General features: G+C 41.0%; 3 protein-coding genes across 9 annotated transcripts in view; 2 read left to right on the top strand and 1 right to left on the bottom strand.

The window, feature by feature from the left end:
- Nucleotides 1-74: 74 nt before the first annotated feature.
- On the bottom strand, nt 75-19359 carry kiaa0753 (KIAA0753 ortholog). 7 transcript variants are annotated; one of them, XM_030408202.1, is made up of 18 exons: nt 18882-19359; nt 18165-18458; nt 17781-18039; nt 17526-17635; nt 17361-17423; nt 16887-17108; nt 15944-16121; nt 14961-15163; nt 14667-14788; nt 13827-13985; nt 13219-13308; nt 11660-11747; nt 11385-11456; nt 11122-11292; nt 10835-10916; nt 10482-10602; nt 3865-4098; nt 75-1664 (listed from the first exon to the last, which is right to left on the bottom strand). In XM_030408202.1, the coding sequence occupies exons 1-18, from the start codon at nt 19020-19022 to the stop codon at nt 1517-1519; spliced, it is 2757 nt and encodes a 918-aa protein (XP_030264062.1). In that variant the 5' UTR covers nt 19023-19359; the 3' UTR covers nt 75-1516. The 7 variants fall into 7 exon arrangements, with proteins under 7 accessions (XP_030264062.1, XP_030264094.1, XP_030264088.1 ...); XM_030408234.1 differs by having other exon boundaries at nt 10542-10602; XM_030408228.1 differs by having other exon boundaries at nt 11385-11453.
- Nucleotides 19360-19584: 225 nt separating this feature from the next.
- On the top strand, nt 19585-21695 carry txndc17 (thioredoxin domain containing 17). Its single transcript, XM_030439438.1, has 4 exons — nt 19585-19902; nt 20147-20228; nt 20892-20967; nt 21173-21695. Exons 1-4 carry the CDS (start codon nt 19758-19760, stop codon nt 21239-21241), a joined length of 372 nt encoding a protein of 123 aa, XP_030295298.1. The 5' UTR covers nt 19585-19757; the 3' UTR covers nt 21242-21695.
- A 1320-nt stretch (nt 21696-23015) lies between these two features.
- Nucleotides 23016-24985, top strand: part of nxn (nucleoredoxin) — a 67237-nt gene continuing 65267 nt past the window's right edge. The window contains exon 1 of the mRNA XM_030408559.1: nt 23016-23636. Within this exon, the coding sequence (XP_030264419.1) occupies nt 23328-23636 (309 nt within the window). The 5' untranslated portion in view covers nt 23016-23327. The remainder of the gene's footprint in view (nt 23637-24985) is intronic.

The raw sequence follows: 24985 nt of genomic DNA, 5'->3' as shown, positions 1-24985 counted from the left end.
TAGAATAATGTGCAAAACACTGTTAATTGTGTTTGTGAATGTTCATGGTTTGAATTCAATAAAGGCAAAGAAAGTCAAAATGTAGAGAAACACATGTTTAAAATAACAAAGCAGAGGATGGATTCCACTGTTCTCTGGTTTGCCGACAACACAGACTCACAGTGAGACGCTAAGTGGAGCCTGCTGAGGTGTCAGAAATGAAAACACTCAGCTTTGTCTTTTGAACTTCTCTTGACAGAAACATTTGAAAATCCTGAACCATAACAATGAACAATTAGAAATTAGCTCTTGATTATCTCGTCTCCCATTCCCAAATGTCAGAACAATATCAGCTCTTTATGTCGGTGTAATGACAGCAGAGTCCGACGTTTCCCATTTGTCCTCCATCGAAAGAGCAGAAATGTGCACCGAGCTCGAGCCTGTGAAAGCCTGCACGTATTCAGACGCCTACGCAGTGCAGAGCCCAGCCTGAGAGACAGTAAGGGGGGCTGATTCAATGCGAGCTAATTCATTCAGTCACTGTACGTCCCCTGTCAAAGGCTGGTCCCTGCAGGCCAGCGCAACATCTGGATGTGTCCCCTCTGCTCTGCCTGCGTGGCTTTCATGTCGCTCTCAAGGGACTCGGACAGTTTCTTGGTGTGCCAAATCCATCCTGTTTATTTTGCATTCGCCGTTGACACTTCAACGCCATTATTATGCAGGAGACAGTCAGACTGGGGCAACAGTATACAAACTAGTGTGCTCACTTTGTTTGGAAAAACGAGCGCTAAAAAAAGGATCATTTTAAGTTCGTCCTAAACCAATACAAAACTCTTAAAAGAGGACTTCATTACTCTTTATGCTACATCTGCTCACAGTGGTCACAATACTGGAATAAAACACCGAGCAGTGAGGGGAGCAGCAAACCGCCTCTCTAAAGTCCTCTCCTGCCTTTAAACATCAAAGCTAAAGATGAACTCATGTTACAATAGATTAAACACATGCCCTTGGCTTCCTCCATCGTTTTGATGAAAGACCATATGCAATTAATTTATTTCCATATTCCGACGTGAAAATAGAAAGTGTCAGTAATCCTCAGGGAGATTTAAACCAAGTGCGAGGGGAGGGCGATAATCTTATAATCCTCTGTAATGTCGTAATGGTCTCTCCAAGCTTATCTGAACTAAACTAACTTTCCCGGCGGAATTCAATCACAGATACAGATGCACCGTAAAGAGTAATGTGGCTAATGCTCCTTGTGCAATTCAACAATCTCATCATCTGGTGCAGCTTCATTTAAAAAAACATCTACAATCACGATGAAATAGTCTACAAACAGCTTTCAATGTGCAGATCTGCGTATATTACCAAAGTATGAAATTACAGGAAAAAAAGTAAATAATTGTGTAATAATCTTATTTGACAAAAAGATCCCAGAGATATTTAAATCTGCTAAAAAAACGCTGATTTCGTACTAAAATAAATACATATTATAGCCGTTTGAAAGACACTGCTACATCCATGATGCTGTAAAATCCTACAGGCTGACCACAGCCGAAGCAGGAGGCGACTGGACAGGCTGGAGAAACTCTGAGGTGAAGACGGCCTCGGCGTACTCCTCCACGACGTCCTGAAACTCTGCAGCCACGTCAGCAACAGCCTCCGACAGCAACTCGTCCGCCAAGCTGAGGGACAACAAACAACGAAGTCATTAAAGAACAAAAGTTATTTTCTTCAAAACCAAATATCAACGATGGCTCCTGGGAGTCAGCTCCTTCTGAAAGTTAAATAAAAACATTAATTTAAAAGAGGAGTCCAATGTCTAAAAACAAATCACAATGAAATTGGTTTGACCTCGATAACTACTATTTCACAAACTAAAAGAATCTAGATGGTGAGGTTGTTATTATATAGCCCGATATTACCTCCACCCAGGAGGTTATATTTCTATCCGTGTCTGTCTGTCTGTTGAGTTGTTGTTGGTTTGTCAGCAGGACTGAACACTGACTTCCAGGAAACTTGGATGGAGGAAGGGTGTCTGCCAGAACAGATCCCTATAACTTTTGCCGCGGATAGAGAAATCCCTTCTCACCTTCTTCAGCCTTGCGAGATACAGCATTTTTCGACATATTGGTCGATTTCTGGTAATGGGAAATACGCCTGGATCTTGATAAAAGGATCAGCCGTATTGAGGTGGCTGGTATCATCAGTATCGGCTCATATTCGTCTTATTGCCTGCTATTGGTCTATGAGTCTGGAAATAAAAGTTGATTGATTGATTATCAGTCTATTTGCAACTGAGATGACCTTCGCAGATTGAAGTGGCCGATGTGTTGCTTTAACTGGAACATTCATGAACTACTGGCTCTTGACATCCCTGCCATCACTTTGTTAAGGCTTCGCAAGCACTGAAAAAATCTTCTCCTTGAGTAGGTTATATAGTGAGCAGCAAAGGATTTTGAAGAAGTTACTTTGTATGATCAAATTTGTGCCCTTTCAAAGAGTGTGTTATGGTGTGACGACGGACTGAGTGACTCATCATCACAGTTAAAGGAGAAAAGGTAAATCATCGACCTTATGTCATTATCTTCAAATATACAGACGGGGCGATTAAAGCAGGTTTTTTCCTTATCCAGCATATCTACTGACTTTCAGAGTTGAACGTGAACAACTCTCAAAAGATTGGTGAGCTGAGTGCAGCAATAAGCTAACTTTCAGTGTTTTCAGCATTATCTGGGTCAACGCTCACAGAGAACTAAAGCAGGGACATGTGGGGATAAGTGAAAGTGGTGTACACTCTTACAGAGCCCCGAAAACGTCAAATCGTTAAGTTGTCGGTGCAACAGAACAATCAGAGTAGCAGTGTGTTGAGTCAAAACAGGATTACTTTGCTCTCAGCATTGCATCCAGACTGAAACAGAAAGCCAACAATCTACCGTTAAGGATTGGGAGCAGACTAACGTGTGAAAAGCCATGCTCGCGCTGCTGAACGACTCTTCAAACTCCGAATGTGCAAACCCTCCAAATCTAATGAAAGCTCATCACCGAGCTGACAGTGTAAAAAATGATTTGAATAACTTCAAATAAGGCTTCACGTTTGTTTGTTTTCTGTGTTTTCTCTTTGCTGAGGTTTGAATGAAGTTTTGCAATTTTGCAATCAGTCTGTTAGCAGACAGAATGAACGCGATCCCCCAGGGGGTTTGGCTCTGCACCAGCATCAAGCCGCTCATTACCATCTCATCACGCAGACAGGTTTCTGCACTGTGGCAGAACAGCAGGGGGTCTACATGCCTCTACGTATGTGTTCTCTCTGAGATAATTGGATGGCTTCACACAGTACCCTTATCTTACTCCAAATTCAGAAAAGCGCAGCCCAGTCTCTTGAAAACTCAGGCTCACTGATGTGGGAATGATAACGAGCGAGCGACACAAGCAGTCAGATCCCATGGGTGTGACTGGACTTTTCAGCTCTGAATTTGAGCAAAAACTATTTATTTTGCAGTTCACAGTCCCTGTGACACTGAGGGAGAAAAAAATCTGACAAAAAAAAGATTGTAACTGATACAAAGACGTGGATTCAACATGGTCTCGTAGATGAGAGACGAATTTTCTGTATTCTGCACTGTGGCAACTTAACCGTTCTGTTAAATATGCAAATATGTGAGTGGGAGAAAACAACGGTGAACAGTAGAGACGCACTATGCAAACCATAACCTCTGCGTGATCCTCTCAGAGCAGGCCCTTCAGACTACAATGTCTGTCGAACACGAGAGCAGGAACACGTCTCACTTTATGCAGTCAAAATGTCTTTACATCACCTCAACGACACAAAAAGACGACACCGGATGAACTACAGATTCTGTCAGCCGTTTAGTCAGCTTGTACCTATTGGCGACAGCCCAGGGGTTGAAGCTACCGACAGCCTCGTGAGCCACAATGCGCAGGTAGGCCTCGTAGTCTTCCCGGTACCGCCGGATGTTCCTCAGCGTGCTGCCTGGCACGGTGATAACAGTCCCCCCACCCCGCTCCACTGGGCCTGGGAACACGTTGCTGGGTCCGGGCTGCTGCTCATCTTGGGCCGCCTCCTCTGTCAGGCTGTTCTCAGAGAGGATGCTGTGTCTGAGGAAACATGAGAGGAAGGCAAGCACGTCACCTCTTTATTGCTTTGATCGTGCACATTGTATGAACTGGGTTAAGGGCTTTCTGAGGGCTGTAGAGAAGAGGCAAACTGGTTTATTGAGTGCAGCGCTGTGATTGACCGGAGACACTTGGTGTGCCTGATAGGTGGCTGAAGATGATGAGGTTAGGAGTGGTGTCAGAGAGCAGGCCGCCTCTCTCGCCTGCCCCTTTGCGCAGAGTGAGTAGGGGCTCAGCTGGTCATCGCCATGGTCTGGCTATATAATCCTCTCTGCTTGGACAAATCAGCCTGGCTCCTGCGACACCGCTCTCGCTGCTATATTTAGTGTTGCGGCAGCTCCCAAAGCAAACTGCCTCTCTCTATTGTGCTCCCCCTGCCTCGGCTGAACTTGTTTCTGTTTTGACTGTGTGGGAGCTGCAAACCGTTGGGCGGCCGTAAAAATCAAAGTGCCACCACAGTTAACTCTGCTCCCAGGCCGAAATGGGTCGATTGGCCGTCTGATGGGCATCTCGGGGCAGATGTGGTGAGAAGCAACAAAGAAGCAGCCCGCAAATTCATTTCCTATTCATAGAGTCGAAATAGCACCCATGCCTTTTGTGTTGCATTGAAACATGACCAAGACCTAGGCCCTATTTCCTGTCAACAAAACACCATTCAGACAATGTGACAAAACATGTTTTCTCCAAGGACAGATTGATGTAGCACAGTTATCTGTGAAAAAGTGTGACGGAGATGCAACAAATAGGTTAGGGAACAACAGATCCATGACTTCTGCTCCTCTTCTACACTGTGGTGTCGCTCCTTTTACTTAGCTACAACATCTGGTTACTTCCACCTCTGTTAATCAAGGGCAACTTATCCCTAATCACAAAGAAGATGGCTGAACAAAAAAAACTAAAAAAACATCCTCTATCCTTCACACCTACAACTTGGCCTGGACGTGGCATACACAAAAACCAAAACAGATGAATAGCACTGGCAAGAGATCACCTCAAGTAAGCCCACTCATTTCTATACAAAAGCTCCAGCTGTGCAGCATCCAGGCTGGGAAGCAGTTGACCTGGCAGAGGACAGTACCGTACATGCTGTGTCATGCAGGCTGAACAGAATCCGAGTTGGACAAAGACAAATGTGGCACAGAGATTGTCGGGTGGGTGATCCAAGCAAGACTCACAGAGGCCCCGGTGTGCTTTTGAGAACTACAGGAAACTTTTGTGCAGTCAGAAACAGATGGAGGATGAACATTGTGGAGGAAAATGTACCGTGATTATTGTAAATTAACATCAACAGTGCAGCCATTTACTGTGCCACGCATACATGGCCTGAGAGGACGACTGTAGCTCTGAACAAGAGTGGAGGAGGAGTGAAAGAGCAGATAAAAATACATGAAAGGTTCAGAATATTGCTGAGTGCTGCTTTCATCTTCTCATTGATTTGTTTGACCTGCTGTTGGAGCAGCGGTAGGTTGGTCGGCATTAGCCAAGCCGGGGGGGGGAACAATTGGGGTCTGATTCTGGGCTCCTCACCACGGATACGTAAACATTATCTGCTGCTGTGCCGATGATTTCAGAGATGAAATCTCTCACTCTATTTTTTCAGTGGTTGTTCCACAGCAGTAAGGCAAGCACAAAGGCGGCAAAGGTGAAGAATAATAGATGTTTTGGAAATAGATAAAGGAAGTGTCAAAATATCAAAACTACCTTCCACGAACAGTGAAGAGAAACTCTCTTCTGACAAGCCCTGCGGCTGTAAGTCATGACTCAAAAGACACCTCAACAAGCCTCAGATGACAATAAAAGCAAAGCCTGAGCCCTCGTAAATGAAATAAGGTCTGCTTTACATAATTTGATATCAGTCTTCTCTAATCCTCTTTAACATCACCTAAGTCATAAAACAGCAGCCATCGAACAACACTCTTTAGTGATGTCACTGTCACAAATAACCATCCTCTTTGTTTTAAAATGTGTGTTTGTGTGGCACATGATTGCATTCATGAGTCTATTTCCCTGCACTCTGCAGTGACTGATGTGTCTCTACAGGCTGAGAAATGTGGGTTATATACAACCAATCAGGGCTGAGTCGGCACACATGATGAGACCTTCACACAAAGCCCCAATATCAAACCTCTCCATTCTGCTACACTGAACACTGACGGAGGTTTAACACAACAACGGACACCAAAACAGGCATTTCTAGGCTGTTTTTCTTTCCAAACGAGCTGATGTAAGCACTCTTATAATCAGTTTCTTAGTTGCTGTATACGCAAGGCTGTATCAATGCCATCAATAATTCTGTCTTATTCAAGTTTTCCTCTCTCCTAAAAGCCAGCATTCACTTTCTGCTGATCACTGCAAAGTGAACTAATTATCTGAAATGCTGGCAGGTATACAAATATCTAGACTGAACTGAAGATCCAACTGGGACTGAAGTGTTCTTTGTGATAATATTTTTCATTATCTGGAGGATTACTTCCCTCAGTGAGGTCAGTGTGTTGACTGGTTACTCTCCGGCATTAAAGCGAGGCATTACTGTTCAATCTAGACTCTTTTCTTTGACACTAATGCAGCTCATTTCCTCGGGCTGCAGATGGAGACGAGCTGTCAAATGTCATTTCACAATTATTCTCTGAACTGTTGAACTCAGATCCTATTACTTCCCGTTGAAGACATACACATTCTGACATGTCCTACATCAGAGATACATAACGGCGTGACACATAGGTGTTAATCTGTTCTTGGTGTATCATATTTGTTTTTAGTTTTGACTTTGCTGATGCAACAGGCTGCGTGGTTCTGTGACAAAACACTTTTCCTCGCTTCATCTCCCCTGATAAGTGTTGAAAAATGGGTCATTTTAGCCCGCAACACTGAAGCACGGGTAGCTGACTCATCTCCCTCAAAGCTCAGGCCAGTTTACGAAAGCAACTTCTTCGCCCCCAAAGACAGCTCTATAAAACAATGTGACTAATAAGCACAGTTTCTCTCTCTATCTCACTCCAAACGACTCCCAACTTTCACCTTTATTACTTCTTAGGGGATTAAACACGGTGGAAAACTGGGCTGTTATCTGTCGACACCAATTTTCTCCTCACACCTCATTGTAGTGATAAGAAAAGAAAACTCCATTGGGAAATAAGCATAATGCATCTGTCTGCTCGTGGCAAGTGTCGCATTTATTGGCAGCCCTTGGTCAGCCCTTTTGTGTCAGCACAGAACAACTCCCACTGCCACTTGGCTATTAATTTGGCTTAAATTAAATATTTAAGCCAAATATTATTTTTTTTATTGAGACAAAGCCACTCACTCGTCCAAGCAGCCGGCAGAGCAGCTACTGAATTGGTTGGGTCTTCATTAAGAGCGGGGCAGAGGTGACTAACACTGAGAATCTATCAGAATCGGTGATAATTATTTTTCAAATGACAATGACTGTACGGCAAGCGATCGCGGAGCCACAGCACATGACGCAGGCACTTTTCATACACAGAACCGTCATCAATACAAACTATCTTGCACTGCAGTCACTGTACTTATTTATACATTTTTAAATACTAATTGTACATTTACATTTGTAAATATTTCTTGTACATTTCTTACATTCTGTATATTTTTTACATTTTGTACATTATTTTTGTATACATTACTTTTTTTTGTTTCTATTGCTATTTAATATGTCTAGGTTGTTCCTCTTATTTCATTGTGTTGTTATTGTCTCTGTGTAATGCTGCTGCTACACTGTAATTTCCCAGCTATCTATCTATCTATCTATCTATCTATCTATCTATCTATCTATTTATCTATCTATAAACAAAGTTGTGCAGTTAAGCCGAGTGGGACACTTTTACCAACCTATCCTTCATCTTATTGTTTCATTATAGCACTAGAGCATCTATCTAAAAGAGATTCTGTCCTGCCATGATGTGCGAGTCAGCAGACAGTATAACTACACACTCTCTACGCTGCTCTTACTAAAGGAAAATTCTAATAACTGTACAAATGAAACAAACAGTTAGCACTCAACTGTGGGCTTAAACCTCTGATGTTCCCATTAAAAAAAACCTCAATCAATAGATTCACTTGACAGAGAAAACACATCAGCCACTTCTTGTAAATAGCAGACTAGTCCTGAAAGGCTGAGCTGAATAATAAACAAACAAGTTTGTAATGTAACTGTAATGCTACACCACAACACACTGATATACACTCCGGTCTTTAAAGGTATACTTTGCAGGATTTGTCAGAGATCAACAAAGATTGAGTGAGCTAGAGAGTGGCTGTTTGTAGCTTAACCCCACCCTCAAAATTGGCAAAAACCAATAAGAGACCAAGAGCAGAGAGACGGTACAGCAATGTAACTTGGTTGCTACTTTTTTTTATCCCAACCACACAACCTGCAAACAGTTATTGGCTTGGGGCTACCTGAAGGCTGACATCCATGAACATCAGAAAAACAGCTAAAATGATTGAGAGGGTCCAATTTTGTATGAGTTTATCCACCTTATTAAGCCCTCACTAAACTGGAACTAACATTGTTGTAACATTTGGTGCATCATTCATTTGTGGGGATCTAAGTTATTACTATTAACACTACTATTAACGATCAAACCACTTACTAATGCTTCTAAAGCCTTAAAAGTGCCACCTGTGTGTCAGTTATCATAGTACTGTTACTTATGCTAGTTCAACAGAGCAACACAAGTATCACCTAGAATTGTTTCTCCAGTAACCTCCCCAGAGGCCTCCCAAGGTTGTGGATACATTTCTATTTAAGGACAATTTTAAGGACATAGACAATTCTTGTATGTCGATTAGTATACATTTTATGATAAATACCAGAAACTTGTTAAAGGTTTAATAGTCACTAATTTTTGCCATCTTGTTTTTTCCCTTTATGATTAATTTAGGTCAGTCTGCAGAGATTAGTCCTCACTTTGACATCAAAGCAGTTTTTTTTCCCCACTGATTTGTGGTCATAATACTGTATTACATCTACAGTGATTTAATGTGTTTAAAGAGAAAACATGAAAAGGTCCAGCAGGGTGCAAATACTTTTTAAAGTCATCCTAATTTGGACTAAGGATGAAAGAGACGCAGGCAGGTCTGCCTCACTTTGAAACCGCGGGGATTCAGTGAGTTTGAGAACAAATGAGCTGGCAGTTCTCAAATGAATTTGTCCTTACTAAGAGGCTGCAAGGCTGAGTACCTCTGAAACCAGAATAAGTCCTAGAAAAACACAACACATCTTCAAAAAGACCTGACACTAAATACTTTCAAGCGCCAGGGTTGTTCGCCAAAAAACAGAGTTATTACTTGATGGATGTGTTAAGAAGAGTATTAGATGAGTCACGGGGTGTCTGGGGGGCCAATTTCCATAGATGGAACTAAACCTGAGGCACTCCAAATCTGACTGATTTTAATTTACTAATGGTGCTGCTCAAATTTGTCAGCAGCAGCATCCTGCTGGCTTGGCTGTGTCTACAACCTGTAGTCCCTCCACTTTTCTTTTTCTCTTCCTTCCAAGTTCCTCATTAATTTAAACAGGACAGCTGCAGCCAAAGCCCTCGGCAGTGGAGGGTCTCCCTGTAGAGTCTGTTGCCAGAGTCAGGAATAGACTGTGCCCTGGGTATGGTAGCCACCAAGTGATTTTTTTCGGAATGAGTAAGGCCTCCCGGTGGGACGGCGATTATGGGGCGATGGCACATCATGCGAGGAAAAAACTCTAACTGTGCATTGTTGGAAATACATTAATCACTTTACTTTGCATCAAGCCTGGAGGCCTCATTATAACAGTAACAAATGACTTCCTGTTGCTCTTAGTTTTACGGACTGGAAAAAATGCCACTTCCAAAATAAATGAAAGAAATTAATACAAGGGGTTTCTTGCTTGTGAAAGCTCGACTAGTTTGTATCATCATGTTACTTTCTAGGTATTTTTTGCAATGATATTTTTTGATCTGAAATTAGACAAATATAGTACATTTTGAATTTTGCAGCGTGCTGCAACCACATGAAGTCTTTACTGCAATTCTATATTTTCTCTTATTGAAAGTGTACAAATCTAAATCCAACAATGACATGTGGATACTTTGTAAACGGAGGATTATATATCATATTATATAATTATCAATAGAGCCATGATTACTTATGCTCACGGCTCAGGCCTATAATTTCAGCTTTAATGAATGAGAGGGAAGTTAAATAGGTCAACCCCTGATGCTGCACTCCAGTTAATATTCTGAGAACACTCCGAAATTTGCCGACTGCCTCTTTACGATGAATAATACAGTAAGCAGGGGGAGCGATCAGTGAAAGATGAGATGTAGGAATGATTTCTGAGTAAAACGAGAGCAGAGAACATAGTAGCTCACCCAGTCTCCACAGGTTTCTCTAAGACAATATCAGCTGCACAGCTCTGCCTCGGCACCGACCTTGAGAGCCTAATTGGCTGAGGAGAGGCTGGCCTTGAGCCCGGAGCATGGCACTGGGGTCCTGGGGAAGAACAGGGAGGAAGAGGAGGAGGAGGAAGGGGGTAGTGGCAGTGGGTGTTGAGAGGGATGGGGTGGAGCAGAGGACATACATAGACATGAACAACCAAGAATAGACAGAATTTAAGTATTTACTGACTCCCTCAGTTGCAACACTGTCTCCACCTACAGGAGACCTAAGGGAAATCATCTCTACATGCAGCAAGATAAACAGGGTTCAGTTTTTGTTTCATTACCTGCTGGTCCTGGTCGGTCCCAGTAAAGAGGGTCTGAATAAGTGATGGAAGCAAACCGCCTCCTCACTTCATCCTGATCTCTCTGCTCAGACACAAACAGAGAAACACATTTGATAAATATGTCCACCTGCCAATAGTGACCAACATAAAAATCAGGACAAGACGCTGCATCATTAAACAACACCAGACCAAAGCTGTCTCGACAGCTCACAATAAATATCAACCGGATCACTGTTGACCTTTTCGGGCTCAGGCTGACCTTCTGTTGGCTGGTGGGCCTCCCTCACCTGTATCTCCTCCATACGAAGCAGCATACTCTCCAGGGTGGGGGCCTGCAGCCTACGCTCAGCCATGCCCTCTAACTGTCTGTCTGCCTCGGCCGCCCACGCCGCCCGTGCAGTGTCCTCCAACAGATCCTCCAGCAGGGCCTCGCTCAGCTGCCCGGCACTCTCTGCAGCCTGTGGAACACAAACCATGACTACCAAGTTCTAGCTTTCAAGACCAATTCTCCTGTCAATTGTGAACTACTGGCAGCAGCAGAGCAGCTCACCCTCTCTGCAGACTGCTCAGACAGTCGATCCCTCAGTGAGGAGCTGATCTTGTTCCTAGACTCGCCAATCTGCTGAAGGTAAAGAGACAGAAACAAACGCAGTCATACTGGTGCAAAGCAAACATCATTCATCCCCTCTTAATCTCTTAACAGTATATATTACTGTGGTAAACCCCACAGCAAATGTTTTAAAATGCTTTGTGTTCTATTTGAACAAATAAAATGTATTGATTTTTTTCTACAGGAAAGTAAAATAAAGTGAAAAGTCTTCCTACCTGTGCTTCATCCAGCAGGGGCTGAATTCTCTCTCTGGCCTTCTGCTCGGCTCTCTCAGCCCACTGAGTTGGCGAGACATCTTCAGACCTGTAAACCAAAACACACCCACACTGCAAGCTGTCACTGGAGAGGCTCTGTGGCTGAATAGCTTGAACTTCAAGAGACTGAATGAGACATTTTATTCCCAGGCAACATTTTTAAAAGCTGATATTGAGACAGTTGTTGCTGTCGTATGCTCAGGTGGAACTAAAAATGTTATTTTATAATCTGCTCACATATGGCCAGACAAGGGATTAAGACATGTTATCTCTCCAGTACCCTGTCCAATATCTAATCAAGAAATAAGTGAGGGGATCTATAGGAACATGTGTTTTCTGTGGTGCTGAGAGGATGCTACTGTAATCACAACCTGCATTATTTTCTGTTCTATTGTTCTTGGTAATAATGTCAAAGCTGCAATTCCCAGTGTAACTGTGCAGTAAATTGTGAGGTCTGCTGCATTGAGCTGAACGGCAGATTAGTGTAGTGTATATTACTGCTTTGGGCAGTGGCATTACTGAATGCTTAAATCATAAATGACTTAATGATGTATACTTAAATGTGCCCTTTGCCCCGTATAAAAGAATCACTATACAGGGACCTTCTGAATAGAGTTCTGCCAGCCCTCTGCCAATATTACAATGATCCTGTCCTTAAAGGGTCCCTGCGGAGTTTGATTGTAACAAACGAAAGTTGTGTTATATTTCAGTGTTACTCACCAATCTAGGCCTATATATACTAAAACTGTCATGTGCATTTCCCTCCTCATAAATACATTACAAAGCTTAATTCTGAAGTATGCAAAATCAAGCATTGTTTACTAGCCTGCAGTGTCCTTCTTTTCAGCATATAGTACGTTGATGTGTTCCTGTCACCTGTTGTTCAGTGGAATAGTGGGACACCACTGGACCGTGTATCGCGTCAGCTGCGTCTGTTGACTGCATTCACACTCTACACTTCTGAGATGTTCTGTTACGCTCTCTCCGTATAAAAATCTGCCTTGTCTGTGTTTTGCTCTTGTGTCTTTATGTGCATCCGCGTGAAGGTGCATGCGATAAACAAACTGGGGCCTCAATAATGGAAAAACAATTCCATAGTACTACTAAAGGTCTATAATTCCAAAGGGAACCTTTACGCCAAATTGAATCTGTCTTTTTAGGGGAACTGTTTCACTTCACTGTCATCTATTTTAATTGTTGGCACATTTTTCTGTGTAGCTTGGTACAGAATGGGAACAATAAAGCATCAGTTTTTTTGGCTGCACGGCAAAATCTGTTGTATATCCATCTAATTTTTTGTCAGAATATCTCATTAAACTTTATTTAAGACACAGTCACATAGAAGTATCATTTTAGTGAGATATGGGGACTTTTCTTTAGAGCAATTCCAATTTTTTTTACTCACTTAAAGCATGAAACATGGACTTTCATTGCAATGAATCGGATCAATATCAACAACTGATACAACATTGTGCCCTTCTCTTTAAAGCCCCGAAACTGGAATAATATTTCTACTGTACCTTAATATCTGAATGCGTTCAGCCTCTTCTTTACTCAGCTGGTTGAGCTCCTTCAGTCTCTGCATCGTTATCTTATCCAGCCAGGCTTTCCTGTACAGAGCCGGTAATCAGAACATGAAGCAAAACGCAAGGTCGATGAAACATTCCACACACTGTTTATAATGTATAATCCTCATCGCTACAATCAGGCTGTTGCTGCTGATTAATGGCAAAGCAAAATTGTAGTAATTAAAGTTTGATTAAACAGAAACATATTTGCAGCACTCACTCAATGAGGTGCTTATGAGCACTGAAAGGAGGAGAGCAATGAATCACTCATAAAGAGAAGTGGCCTCAATCTAGCAGGCACCTATATTAAATTGGAAAGAATTACATTTGAATTAGAATCAAAGTATTGCCTGTGGCACTCGGCGAGTGGGGTCTGCCACAGAGGTTAGAAATAACTCACTGAATACATTAGCAATCTTTTTTTTAGAGAATCCATCCATTATGCTTTTTTTTTTTTTTTTGGACAGACGATCTTATGCATGAATTCCAAAATGTATGTAATATCTAATAAAATGAAGAGATGAAAATCTGTTCTGAATTATGTAGGAGACTGGCTTCACCTTAATGCTTCATCCTGAGCTTGTCTCTTATTTTCTGAGCTCAAGGCCGGCTGCTCTGCTGCCAAACCAATGGCCACTTTCTGCTTTGGAGGGCTGGGTGAGGGCTTCACAGGGGAGAAGAGACAACGAGGCTCTGGTCTTCTCCTTTGAGGGGATCTGCTGAGATGATAGAGGGGCGCCAAAATAACGAGCCAGAAAAGAGGAATAAGGGGATTAAGGATCATGGAAATGTTAAGAAAAAGAGAGCTATTTCCCACAAAGGACTTGGGACATCGGAGGGCTTTTCTTTCATTTCACATTTTTGTAGCAGTCACCATTCCAGAGAGAACAGACAAACTAGTGATTTTCTTTGAGCTTTATCTTTGGTGTTTCGTGTTACATGAACTTAGTATGAATGATTATCTGCTGTCTTTTACCATCATATCATATCATTTATATTGAGGGGATACCAATTTGGCAAAGCCTAGAATGAGTGGAAGCTATTAGTCCAGGAGCTGATCACATCCACCTTCTGGCTGAAAAATGAACAACTTACTCAACAGTTCTCTCCTGGCACTGCTTGCATAAACTGATTTTGCTTTTCTTTCTATTTTTAAATTCTTTGTGTTAACAGCACATTAGTTCACAATGCATTAATGAGCAGATCCGTACTGGATGCAAAGTGTTACCTTGAGATAAGAATTGCAAACATCACAGCATTAAAACCTTAGTTATGCAATGGTGCAAATCACCCACTGTGCGCCGAGAGCGACTAAGAGCAAAGACACTGGTGAACAATAATGGGTTTTGATTTTGAAAATCTGATGTGTCATCATGTGTGCAGAGAGATAAAAGGCTCACCGCTGCGGAGGAGGAGAGTGAGGGGATGTAGGAATCCAGGGCACAGAGGCCTCTTTTTGAGGGAGCTGGTTCACTCGGAGCTGAGAGGAGACTGTAGGCTGGTGGAAACCTGCATCTTTGATCTGATTACATTATGACAAAAAAGATCAAATATACATGCTTAGATTGTTTAAAATTGTTTACATCTCATCTGGCACACTTTTATACATCTTTTCACAATGGATTTTTGAACCAAAATAAAAATCATATTGCTTCTAATACAATGTACAATAATTTAAAGCATTAATCCAACACCTTCATTATAATCTCAGCCTTATTTCTCCCTGAGTGTGGAGCCCCTCCTTTTCTGCGGGTGGTGTTAGTCTGAGCTGGTCTCTGCAGCTCTCTCAGCTCCCTCTGTTGGGCGAGGCTCTCCAGGCCGGCCCTGAGCACCTCTCTTCTGCTCAAGGGCTGTTGAGAAGTGGTTTTGGGCTTCTGTGCGTTAATTCTCCTACCTGCTGACACAAATTAAAGACGAAACCCTTCATTTTGTTTTTATGCATTTACTTAAAAATCAAGGAAAAGCCACGGTAACAGCAGACGACAGTCATCCTCATCATTATCAACTTCATTAAATCAGTTTGGAACCTGGGGAGCGGAGGCATTATGAGCTAACACCACACCACCAATTACACAATTAGCTAGCATTCTTGACGAGCAGCTGGATCCCTCCTGACTGCTGCATAATTGGTAGACGGACTTAAGTTGGTTTCCAGGGAGAGCTAGCTGCTAAGGCTCACTGGAGGGGTTTGTGTCCTCTTTTCACCAGGATACCTCTTAGCGCTATACGAACCAGCAGGAGATAACTGCTCATAAAACTAAGCAGCGGGGGACCTAAGTCCAAGGTTCTGCATTTCACTACCTGTTTTTTCTTTCACTTCTCGATGGCTCTCCATCAGTTTTCAGCTGCATTTATGCACAGAGGGAGGCCCAAACACAAAAGCCCTTAGGTGACTTCCAAATACACGGGAGACTAAAGAGCTAACTTTCATCAAAAGGTTAAAGTTGCTGTGCAGTTTTAAGAGGATTTGTCAGCACGCAGCACACTGCCTTAAGTTGACGATTATGCATTCATATCACATTCATAAGGTTTGAAGTTGTGTCAATAAATACAGTTGCTCAGGGTAGAAAATTCAAAACTGAGTAGAAAATGATTCTCAAAGTTACACATGCACAAACATCTCACTAAAGACACATAAAGGGGTTTTAAAAAGACTCCAGGAAAAATACACACTCACCATGGACACCTCTTTTGGGTTTTGTAGATTTGCGAGGTCCCAGTACAGATGAGGTACTAGGACCCTTGGGTGCACTCATCGGTGACGTGCTGCGATCAGGAGACTTCCTGCGTGGAGGACGTGCTCGGGCCTGCATCTTTTCGAGCATCTCTTGTTTACTGAGCGCAGAATCCAAAGTCTAGGAGGAACAGAGTGACAAGAAATGTATATTTGGGATGATTCACTTTAAAGGCTAAGCAAATAAAAGCTGCATATATGGACAAACAATAAACATAAAGTATTAGAATGAATTGAAACAGATGAATACAAGTTAAGTGTAGATTTATGTTAAATTTGAGACTATTTGTATGCTCCGATTAATGCTCCAAGAACTGTAGATTTTTCTAAACATAATCTCACAAATTTGGAGGACAGAAAGTCACTGGGAACGTTAATTTAGGATTCAATTAAAAAAAAAAGTCATCTAATTGCTATAAGTTGGTGAATCAAATTTGTCTTTAACCCACAAACAAACCTATCCTGCAGTTTGCTTCACTTGATATATGTTTTGTGATATTTTAGCCTTCCAATTTGTCTTCGGTAGGTAAAAAACATGATCAGTTGGGGTGACTGTGGTAATCGGGGTCTTTGAGGCCAAGTGACTGATATGTTGTATAAAAACATCACACAGTTCAGCTATAAAAAACAATTTAGGTTTTCTGTCTCTTGTTGTTAGGTATTATTGTCCTGTTGATATTCTTTCGTTCTAAATTTGTACTACATGAAAAAAAAAAAAAAACAACCATAAAAAAACATAATTGTCCAGACACTATCTTTGATCAAGATATTTTTTTAGGGTTGTTTCAGTGATCAGTGAATAAACAGACAGGAAAGGAAGTGAGGAGAGAGATGAGGGCATGACATGCAACAAAAGCGCTTCATCCATACACTTTCTGCTCCTCACCTCTAGTTTCTGTAGGATGTCGAGGGCCGTCTCTGGCACAGCCGAACCCCGTGCTACTTCCACCTTGGCTGAGCACAAAGAGAGCTGGCGGATCAGCTGGCCCAGCTCTTTGTAATAAGGGGGGACCTTCCCATGAGATAGATCTGAAAGCTGGTGTATAACAACCTGCAAGGCCCTGAGTGTCCCACGGTGAGCAGCTGCCAGCCTGTTTATTGCCATGGACTGAAAGAGGAACAGAAAGTAAATCAGTTTAACTTGATTGTGTAACAGATAATCTGATGATTTTTACTGAGCAGTAGAGCTGGTAAAACCTTACAGAATCACATCTAAGCAAATTAATATTTACATTTATATTAACAGGAGGCCCAAGAAGTAACTTTCCTTATTGCTTTCAGTGTTATATTGTTATAGACAAGTTCATGAATGGTCTCAGCTCTACACGGCAATAAATCTGTGACAACAGTGAGGGTGTACCTTTTTGGTGTTCCACATGTTCTGGCTTCGTAGTTTCTCTATATCTTCTTGTATCTCTTTCACCTTTTAAGTAAGAATTCAGTAGAGCGGTGTTTGTACATACAAGGGAAATTAGGACGTCATTGAAGGTTTATTTTCTATTACGCGTGGTAGGGATTTAAATACCTGTTGTTGGAGAACATAGATGATGCGTGCTGAGCGGGCTGCCTGCTTCTGTCTGCGTATGTCCAGCTTGTTTTGCTCCTCAGGCTCCAGCGGCTCCTCTATTTTCTCTCCTGTTGTTTGGATCCCATTATTCATTATTACTCATAATCATACGTGTAATAACTGTGATAACCTTTTCAAGCTAAGTAGTACCATGAAACATATAATCAACAGTAAGACAAGGGCATAATGTAACAAGCTGTTTTTGTGAGTCACCTCTGTTGGCTAGCTCTTCTACTTTCTGAATATAGACTTCCAGCTCATTTTGCAGCTTGTGGATCTCCTGGCTTAAAGGAGCCTGTTTGCCTCCTTCAAACTGTCTTGGGCCAGTGTCTCTGGTTGGGGGTGACAGGCTGGTTCGAGGCATGGAAGACTTCTGGGATATGAACACCGACACTTTGGCTCCAGGTCTGCCCGCTTTCTCTTTTGGACTAGAGGCCTTTAACTTTGTCTTACTCGGAGTGGCTCCAAGCTCCTGGAAAGAGAGAGAAAGACTCCCTTCAGTCACCGACTGAGAAAAATGGCAATCATTCCATGGGTAGGACATAAATCAATAAGCCATTACTTATAAACTTTGTGCCATTACTCTAAATCAGTTACCTGAAGCAGCTCTACGTCACTCGTTTCGAGGAGGGAGGCCACCTGAGAGGGTTTGGCAGGAGATTTGGTCAGTGACACAAGGCGCCTTCGTCTCAGATCTCGCTGGGCCAGCTGAACCGCAGCATGGAGTCTCTCCTCAGAGAGAGCGGTGAAGCTAATGGAGCTGCGGGCGCTGTTCGCGTTCTCACGCTCCTCTGGCAGCGGCAGCAACCTCTCTATGACGATGGGGGCTGGTGGGCGAACATGGGTGGCACGGTTGCTGGTATTTGCAGGGATGGCTTCATTGAACAATAGCTGTGGGGGGAAAAAACAATCAGTCTTGAATGTGTTATATGCAGCCTCTGTGGTACATAGTTACGAGTTCCTCATTGATATTGTAAATATTAAAATTCCAAGTTTCTCCAAAAACTACACGGTGAAAAAGCGAAACCCAATATAATTTATATGAACTGTTAAAAGAGGTAGGCAATTCATTCACAGTTCAGTTCATGTAAGAGCTGTACGGTTTGTCTGTTGCTATATAATATATATGTAGTCTTCCCTCAAAAATATAGGTGGTCAAAAAATAAAAAATAACTTTTAATGCAATGCATTAACTTTAACAAAACCACACACCACAGTCTCCTAAATCACCAACACCTCTCTACAACAATTTCGACAAAAAATAAAGATAATAACCTATGTTTTACTCTATTTACATCTGCCACTGTTGTTCACCTTTGTTTGAGACATCCCATGAGTTAGATTGCTGCTGTGACCGTTTCGGGATGTACCTGAGACAACCCAGTCTCTCACTTGACTTTGCTGTCCTACGGAAGTCGTGGGAACACTCTGCAAGAACTGCGTAGTCATTTTCATCCAAAACCGCAGCCAGGTCCTGCCAATATGGCACTCGGTCCTCAATTTCTATCAAATGTTGATGATCAAATGACGGTTAGCATTAGCAAGCTAACTAAGCTTTTGAATTGAAGATTGCCAACGTCAAGTTAATCCCAACATCATCCATTCGACCATTTCGACTTCGCTTATAACTACTTGTTAATTTATATGTAGGAATTATACACCAGCTATGCACACAACGTAGCAAACTGGAGGCTAATTAAAACATAGCGCATGTTTAACTTTCTAAAATGAGATGCAAGCTTGTCAACATTTTGAACCGCCGCCATGACAACAACAGAACGCCGTTAGGCGGAAGTAGCTTTACCAACTACGGGTCGGCAAAGAAGCCAAACATTACCTCAACGCATTTTTAATTAGATGCTATTAATATTAAAAACAAGTGACTTCTATAATATTATGTGAAGATTATAAAAAAATGTGTCGTAGTGTTATCGAATCATTTAATTTCTCCTTGAAAAATACTTTTTATAAATTCGTATTAAAATCATCAAGGTACACGGTCACTTTAAGAACCTTTGCACAAACCGGAAGTGGTACAGTGAAGTTTGGAGTATTTCTACCAGGTTCGGTGCTCAGAGCAGCAGAATTTCTTTCAACACTTGTTTGTGCCTCATAGGTTTAACTGCTACAACCGAACAGTTAATGTTCATTGGTTCATTTGTCCATTTTGACATTCGCTCCGTCTAAACGATGGCCCATTACGAAGAAGTAAATGTGCATGGATATGATGAATTCTGTAAGGCTGTGTCTGACAGAAAAGGAAAGGATATTTTCGCTTATTTTTCTGGTGATAAAGACGCCCAAGGAAAGAGCTGGTGTCCAGACTGCGTGACAGGTAACTTTATTTATTTTCCACCTGGAATCAAGGTAGATAACGTAACCGTTAGATGCTTGTACTTTAATTTTGAGCAGACCTGATCGAGATTTTTGGTCATGTGACCTCATGTTAGCAAACTTTTCATCTGTGTGGTAGTGACATGGATGTAAACTGTTTTTTTTACCTTCAAGGATCATGATGCTTGTTCATCTCAAATGTGCTACACTGTTACTCAAGCCAAGTGTCTCTTCTTTACTTCCAGCCGAGCCAGTTGTGAGAGGAGAGATGACTCATCTCCCTGAGGGCTCTGTCTTCATCTACTGTCAAGTTGGACAAAGAGCCTAGTCAGTGTTTTAATCTGATCTATATCAATGTTTTATGTTGTAACTGTTCATCATGTCAACACCTTGAGTAACCCAGATGACATGTGTGGTCGCAAAACAAAGGAGAGCAAAATGTAAGAGCTGCAGTTAACAGTTACATTTTTCTGCTAAATATTTCTTATGGTAATCTTAATTAATACCAATTACCAATGTCAATTATCAATTAATCGGTTAGTTGTTTTGCTATAAAATGTAAGAAAGTAGTACAAGTTTCAGTTCTACAATTTAGGGCCTTTAAAATCAAACTTGCAGTGTAACACAAATCCACACACTTAAATTTATGTGACAGTTAAAGTACGAAAAGGAAAGACAAGTAATTCTTTGTATTCCAGAAGACACTAACCAGTAAGAATGCATACTTAGAATATTAAGTGAACAGCCAAAATGTACACATTCTCTGTTGGTCAGCTTATAGTTTTATCAACTGATCGTTTCAGAATTACGTTAAAAAGGTGGATGTTATTATAAAAATGTCTCTTTATTTTGCATTTATCGGCTGATATTTTTTTAGCAGATTTTTCAGAATCTGATTATTTTTTTTATCTTGAAAAGCTAAAAAATCCTCTTCAGTCTTTCCAAGTCTGCTCTTTCAAATGTGTCTAATGATGTTTTCTTATGCTTCAGTTGGAAGGATCCAAATAACGACTTCAAGAGGACACTGAAGCTGACCGGAGTTCCCACTCTGCTGCGATATGGCACAGTAAGAATTACTTGTTTAACAGTTTAATTTGAACTGGATTAGTTTATGTTGAGTCTACAATAAATCTGTCTGAGGTAAATGTATATTCATTCAGTTTCTTATAAATTGTTGCATATGAAAAAGCTTTTAATATTACTACACTGGTCTAGAGGGTACATTCACCTGTGCAAATGTTAAACGTCACCCGTCTGTAAACCTGTTTCAGCCTCAGAAGCTGGTGGAGGACGAATGCATGAAAGCGAACCTGGTGAAGATGATGTTCACTGAGGACTGAGGGAAACTTCGCTGCTCACATCAGTCATCAACATTCAGCATTTTTTCACTGTTAAACAGTGAAATGTAACACCATTCTGTTTCAGCTCTTCTGATGATCAAGGTCAATCTCCTACTGTACTTTCAAATCAGCAACTGTGCAAGTTTACAACCAGTATATCCAGCATCCTCTGTTATATTCAGCTATTCAATGAAACCATTACTGGATATCTGCAGTAAACAAAAAGGCTGAGTGGATATAACTTCTTCATTTCTACTTAATGTGCAATCTCCTAATCCTGTTTAACTTAAACTTTAATACATTTCTTCAAATGTAATGTAATTCTCAAACACTAGTTTATTTTATATATATAAAAAAAAAACATATCTTAGGATGTTTTGTTTATTGTGACCATTGTGTGTGATTGTGTTGCCTTACAGTAGGACCCAATTAAAGTGGCACTTGATGAAAAACATCTGCGGCAGGAGAAATCGTTCTTTGTGTTGTTTGATGATCCTGATGAAGGACAGAAGCTTAAATCTGCAACAGGGCCGCACATTCAATTAAAATACTATTGCAGTATGATCAGGTTCTGTTGTGCTGCAGAGAGTCCTGGTCTACGAATCATGTTCTCCAGTTGTGAGAAAACATGTCTGTTGGGTACAGAACTCAACAAATATCCAATCATTGCGATATTAATTAAAGTTTTTTTTTCAGTGAAAATGAAAACTGATTCAAAATGATCAGTCACACCAATCGTGAATCATATCACAATCCTAAACCCAGCTGATCATCATTTCTCACAGTTTATTTTGACATTGTTAAGACTAATCGAATATTGTGGAAAATTACCGTCCGACTAATTCATAATAAAAATAATCATCAGTTACAGCAGTGATTAGAACATCTGAACTAAGTTGTTGTTGATAATAGAAGTGTTTTTTTCACTTTTCAAGATTTTTAGAATTAATTTTAAGATCTTAATGATCATTGTCGAAGCTATTCATGGCCTGGCTCCACTTCACTCTTGACTCTGATGACTTGTTGGAGGAAATAAAGCTGAGTCAGTGTCTGCTTTTAATGCTTATTGGAAGTCATACCCTGGTTTTATCTGACTTGCTTTCTTATTTTATAGGATTAAACTTTTTGGTTTTATTGTTCATTAATTTAGAATGTAAATTTCCCGTTCTTTCAGGCCATATTTCATCAGTTTAATCATTTTGGTATTTTATTGCATTTCATTTAGTTAAGCACTTTGTACTTTGGTCTGATCAGTGCTCTATTAGTCAAGTTTATGATTTATCATTACATTAATACTCAAAATTAGTTATGGATATTGGAGAATGGGTGCATATATAATTAAAAAGGCAAAATAAATGTGTCACGAATGTTTCACAAATCCACATATGTCACAGCTTAAACAAATAAGTGAAACAGTAAAACAGCTAACTCATTTTCAGTGTATTATTATTTAACATTTGACGGAGCTGTGGCTGTTCCCTCTTATGAACACTAGGTGGCAGCACATCCACAGAAAAGGAGTGTGGCCTCATCTTTTTTCTATTTGCAGATTTTTGTTTAGAGTTGTCAAGTGAAGCTAATCAAATTAAGAAATCCGAAGTATTCATCAAAATAAAATGCATTTCTAGGTCAAACTTAGAATCAAGCTGCTTTTAATCTGAAGTTTGAAGACGCGAACACATGTCCACTCAGACATTTGTAAATAAAAATCAACCGCATGTGTTCTTTCAAAACACGTCCAACATCCACATACTGCAGTGATGAAGTGTGATCTGTGGGGTTATGATAAGCAGATGTCATGTTGAAAGTAAAAGGCAGTGTGGAGGGGAGAGAGAGCGCTGCCCGCTGGTGCAGTCGGGGCTTTTAAGCGGAGCGCATTCCTGCACAGCGCTCACACACACCGGAGGACGCGCCGCGGTGAGACACACACCGCAACGCCTCTCAGGGGCCGGGAGCTCACCTACAAACCCTCACAGCGGAGGTGGAGGAAGTGCTGGCTGTCGCCTGAACACAGCGGTTTTCTACATGCACAGCAGCCTCGGCTGAGGGTCACGTTGCGTGTGTGTTTCGAGGACTGTACGCCGCGATGTCGGAGTTTCTGGTGGGTCTACTCGGGGAGCGGCTCGTCAACAGCGAGAAAGCCGAGGTGGACGTGCAGTCGCTGGGCGCCAAGCTCTCGCTGGTCGGGCTCTTCTTCGGATGCAGCCTGAACGCCCCGTGCAAGCAGTTCAACGGCAGCCTGTGCGAGTTTTACAGCAGGTTCAAAAAGACGTCGGAGCACAAGGACAAATTGGAAATCGTCTTCATCTCGTCGGATCAGGACCAGAAACACTGGCAGGACTTTTTGCAGGAGATGCCATGGCCTGCGTTACCTTTCAAAGACAGACACAAAAAGGTAAGCCGGGTCGTGGTGATGAAGAGGGGACGCTGCCGGGTCTCTGCTGGCCGCCTGTGGAGGCTCTCTGTGGGCTGGTGGCCACAGGAGAAGCCCCTGTAGGCCTGTATGTCTGCTCCTCCTGTCACTGCACAGGTGTACATGCTTTTAATGTGGGTCACTAAATGAGTTTCTTCACACAACTATTAACCTCTTTTTTAAATCAGATCCAAGACTGGACTTGTGTCACCTGCACATTATCTGCCTCTAAACCAAGCAAATACACTTTTTTTCTTCTATATATGTTCGTGATAGTGTACAGAAACAATACGTTTAATTAAGACTGAGTTTTAAAAATAGCAGCCAATTGTGTTAAAGGTCAATAAAAAAGAATTAGAGATTTCCTGAGGAATTAATTCTCTAATCATGTCTCACCCTTTTTTTGATAATATCACTCAAAGCCAGTGAAGCAGCCATTTATCATTTGACTTAATTTAACAAGATGATCTAAATGTTTCAGGACAGACAGTCCTCATTTATTAACATAAGAGGAATCATAAAGAGACTTTATTTCCTTTTGTCTTCTCATTTCTGCTCATATTATTTTATATATATATATATATTTTTTTTTTATCTCAGAGCTGTTATTGTTGCTTCCATCATATCATCCAATGTTGCTGCATGTGTAGCCAGTGTGTGGCCTTTATTCTGCCATCATCTCCCCAATAATATTACCGGTTTCCTGATGCTGTCAACGATCCACTGCTTGTATGATTTAGTACTTTTTTATATATATATATATATATATATATATATATATATATATATATATATATATATATATATATATATATATATATATATATATATATATATATATATATATATATATATATATATATATATATTAGTTGTCTAATTGAAATCATTAGAAAACTTGGATTAATTTAAAAATGTAGTGTAAACATTTGCTTTTCATCAAAAGCAGATAGACGACAGAGAACAAAAAACATGTATTTTTATTTCAGGGTGTTTATTATTTTATTAAATTGCGACATTTACCCCCCTCACAAATTTGACAGTGATATTTTGATGAATTGTTTTTTGAAGACTGTTTATTTTTAACACACTCTTTTAATTTGTGAATTTTTTTTTTTATTTAAATTCACGTTGACCTGAAGAGCATGTAAACATATACAGGTATAGTTTTAAAATAATTCAACTTAGATTGATTCCTGGTACATTAGGTGTGTGTGTGTGTGTGTGTGTGTGTGTGTGTGTGTGTGTGTATATAATATTACCTGCGATACAGGTAGCGTGAAAATAATAAATAACCACGTATATACATGTATACCTTAAATTGGCATGTA

Source organism: Sparus aurata, chromosome 2, assembly GCF_900880675.1.
Source record: "Sparus aurata chromosome 2, fSpaAur1.1, whole genome shotgun sequence".
Lineage (NCBI taxonomy): Eukaryota > Metazoa > Chordata > Actinopteri > Spariformes > Sparidae > Sparus > Sparus aurata.
Note: the sequence above shows the minus strand (reverse complement) of the source record. Positions and strands in the feature narration are given on the sequence as shown.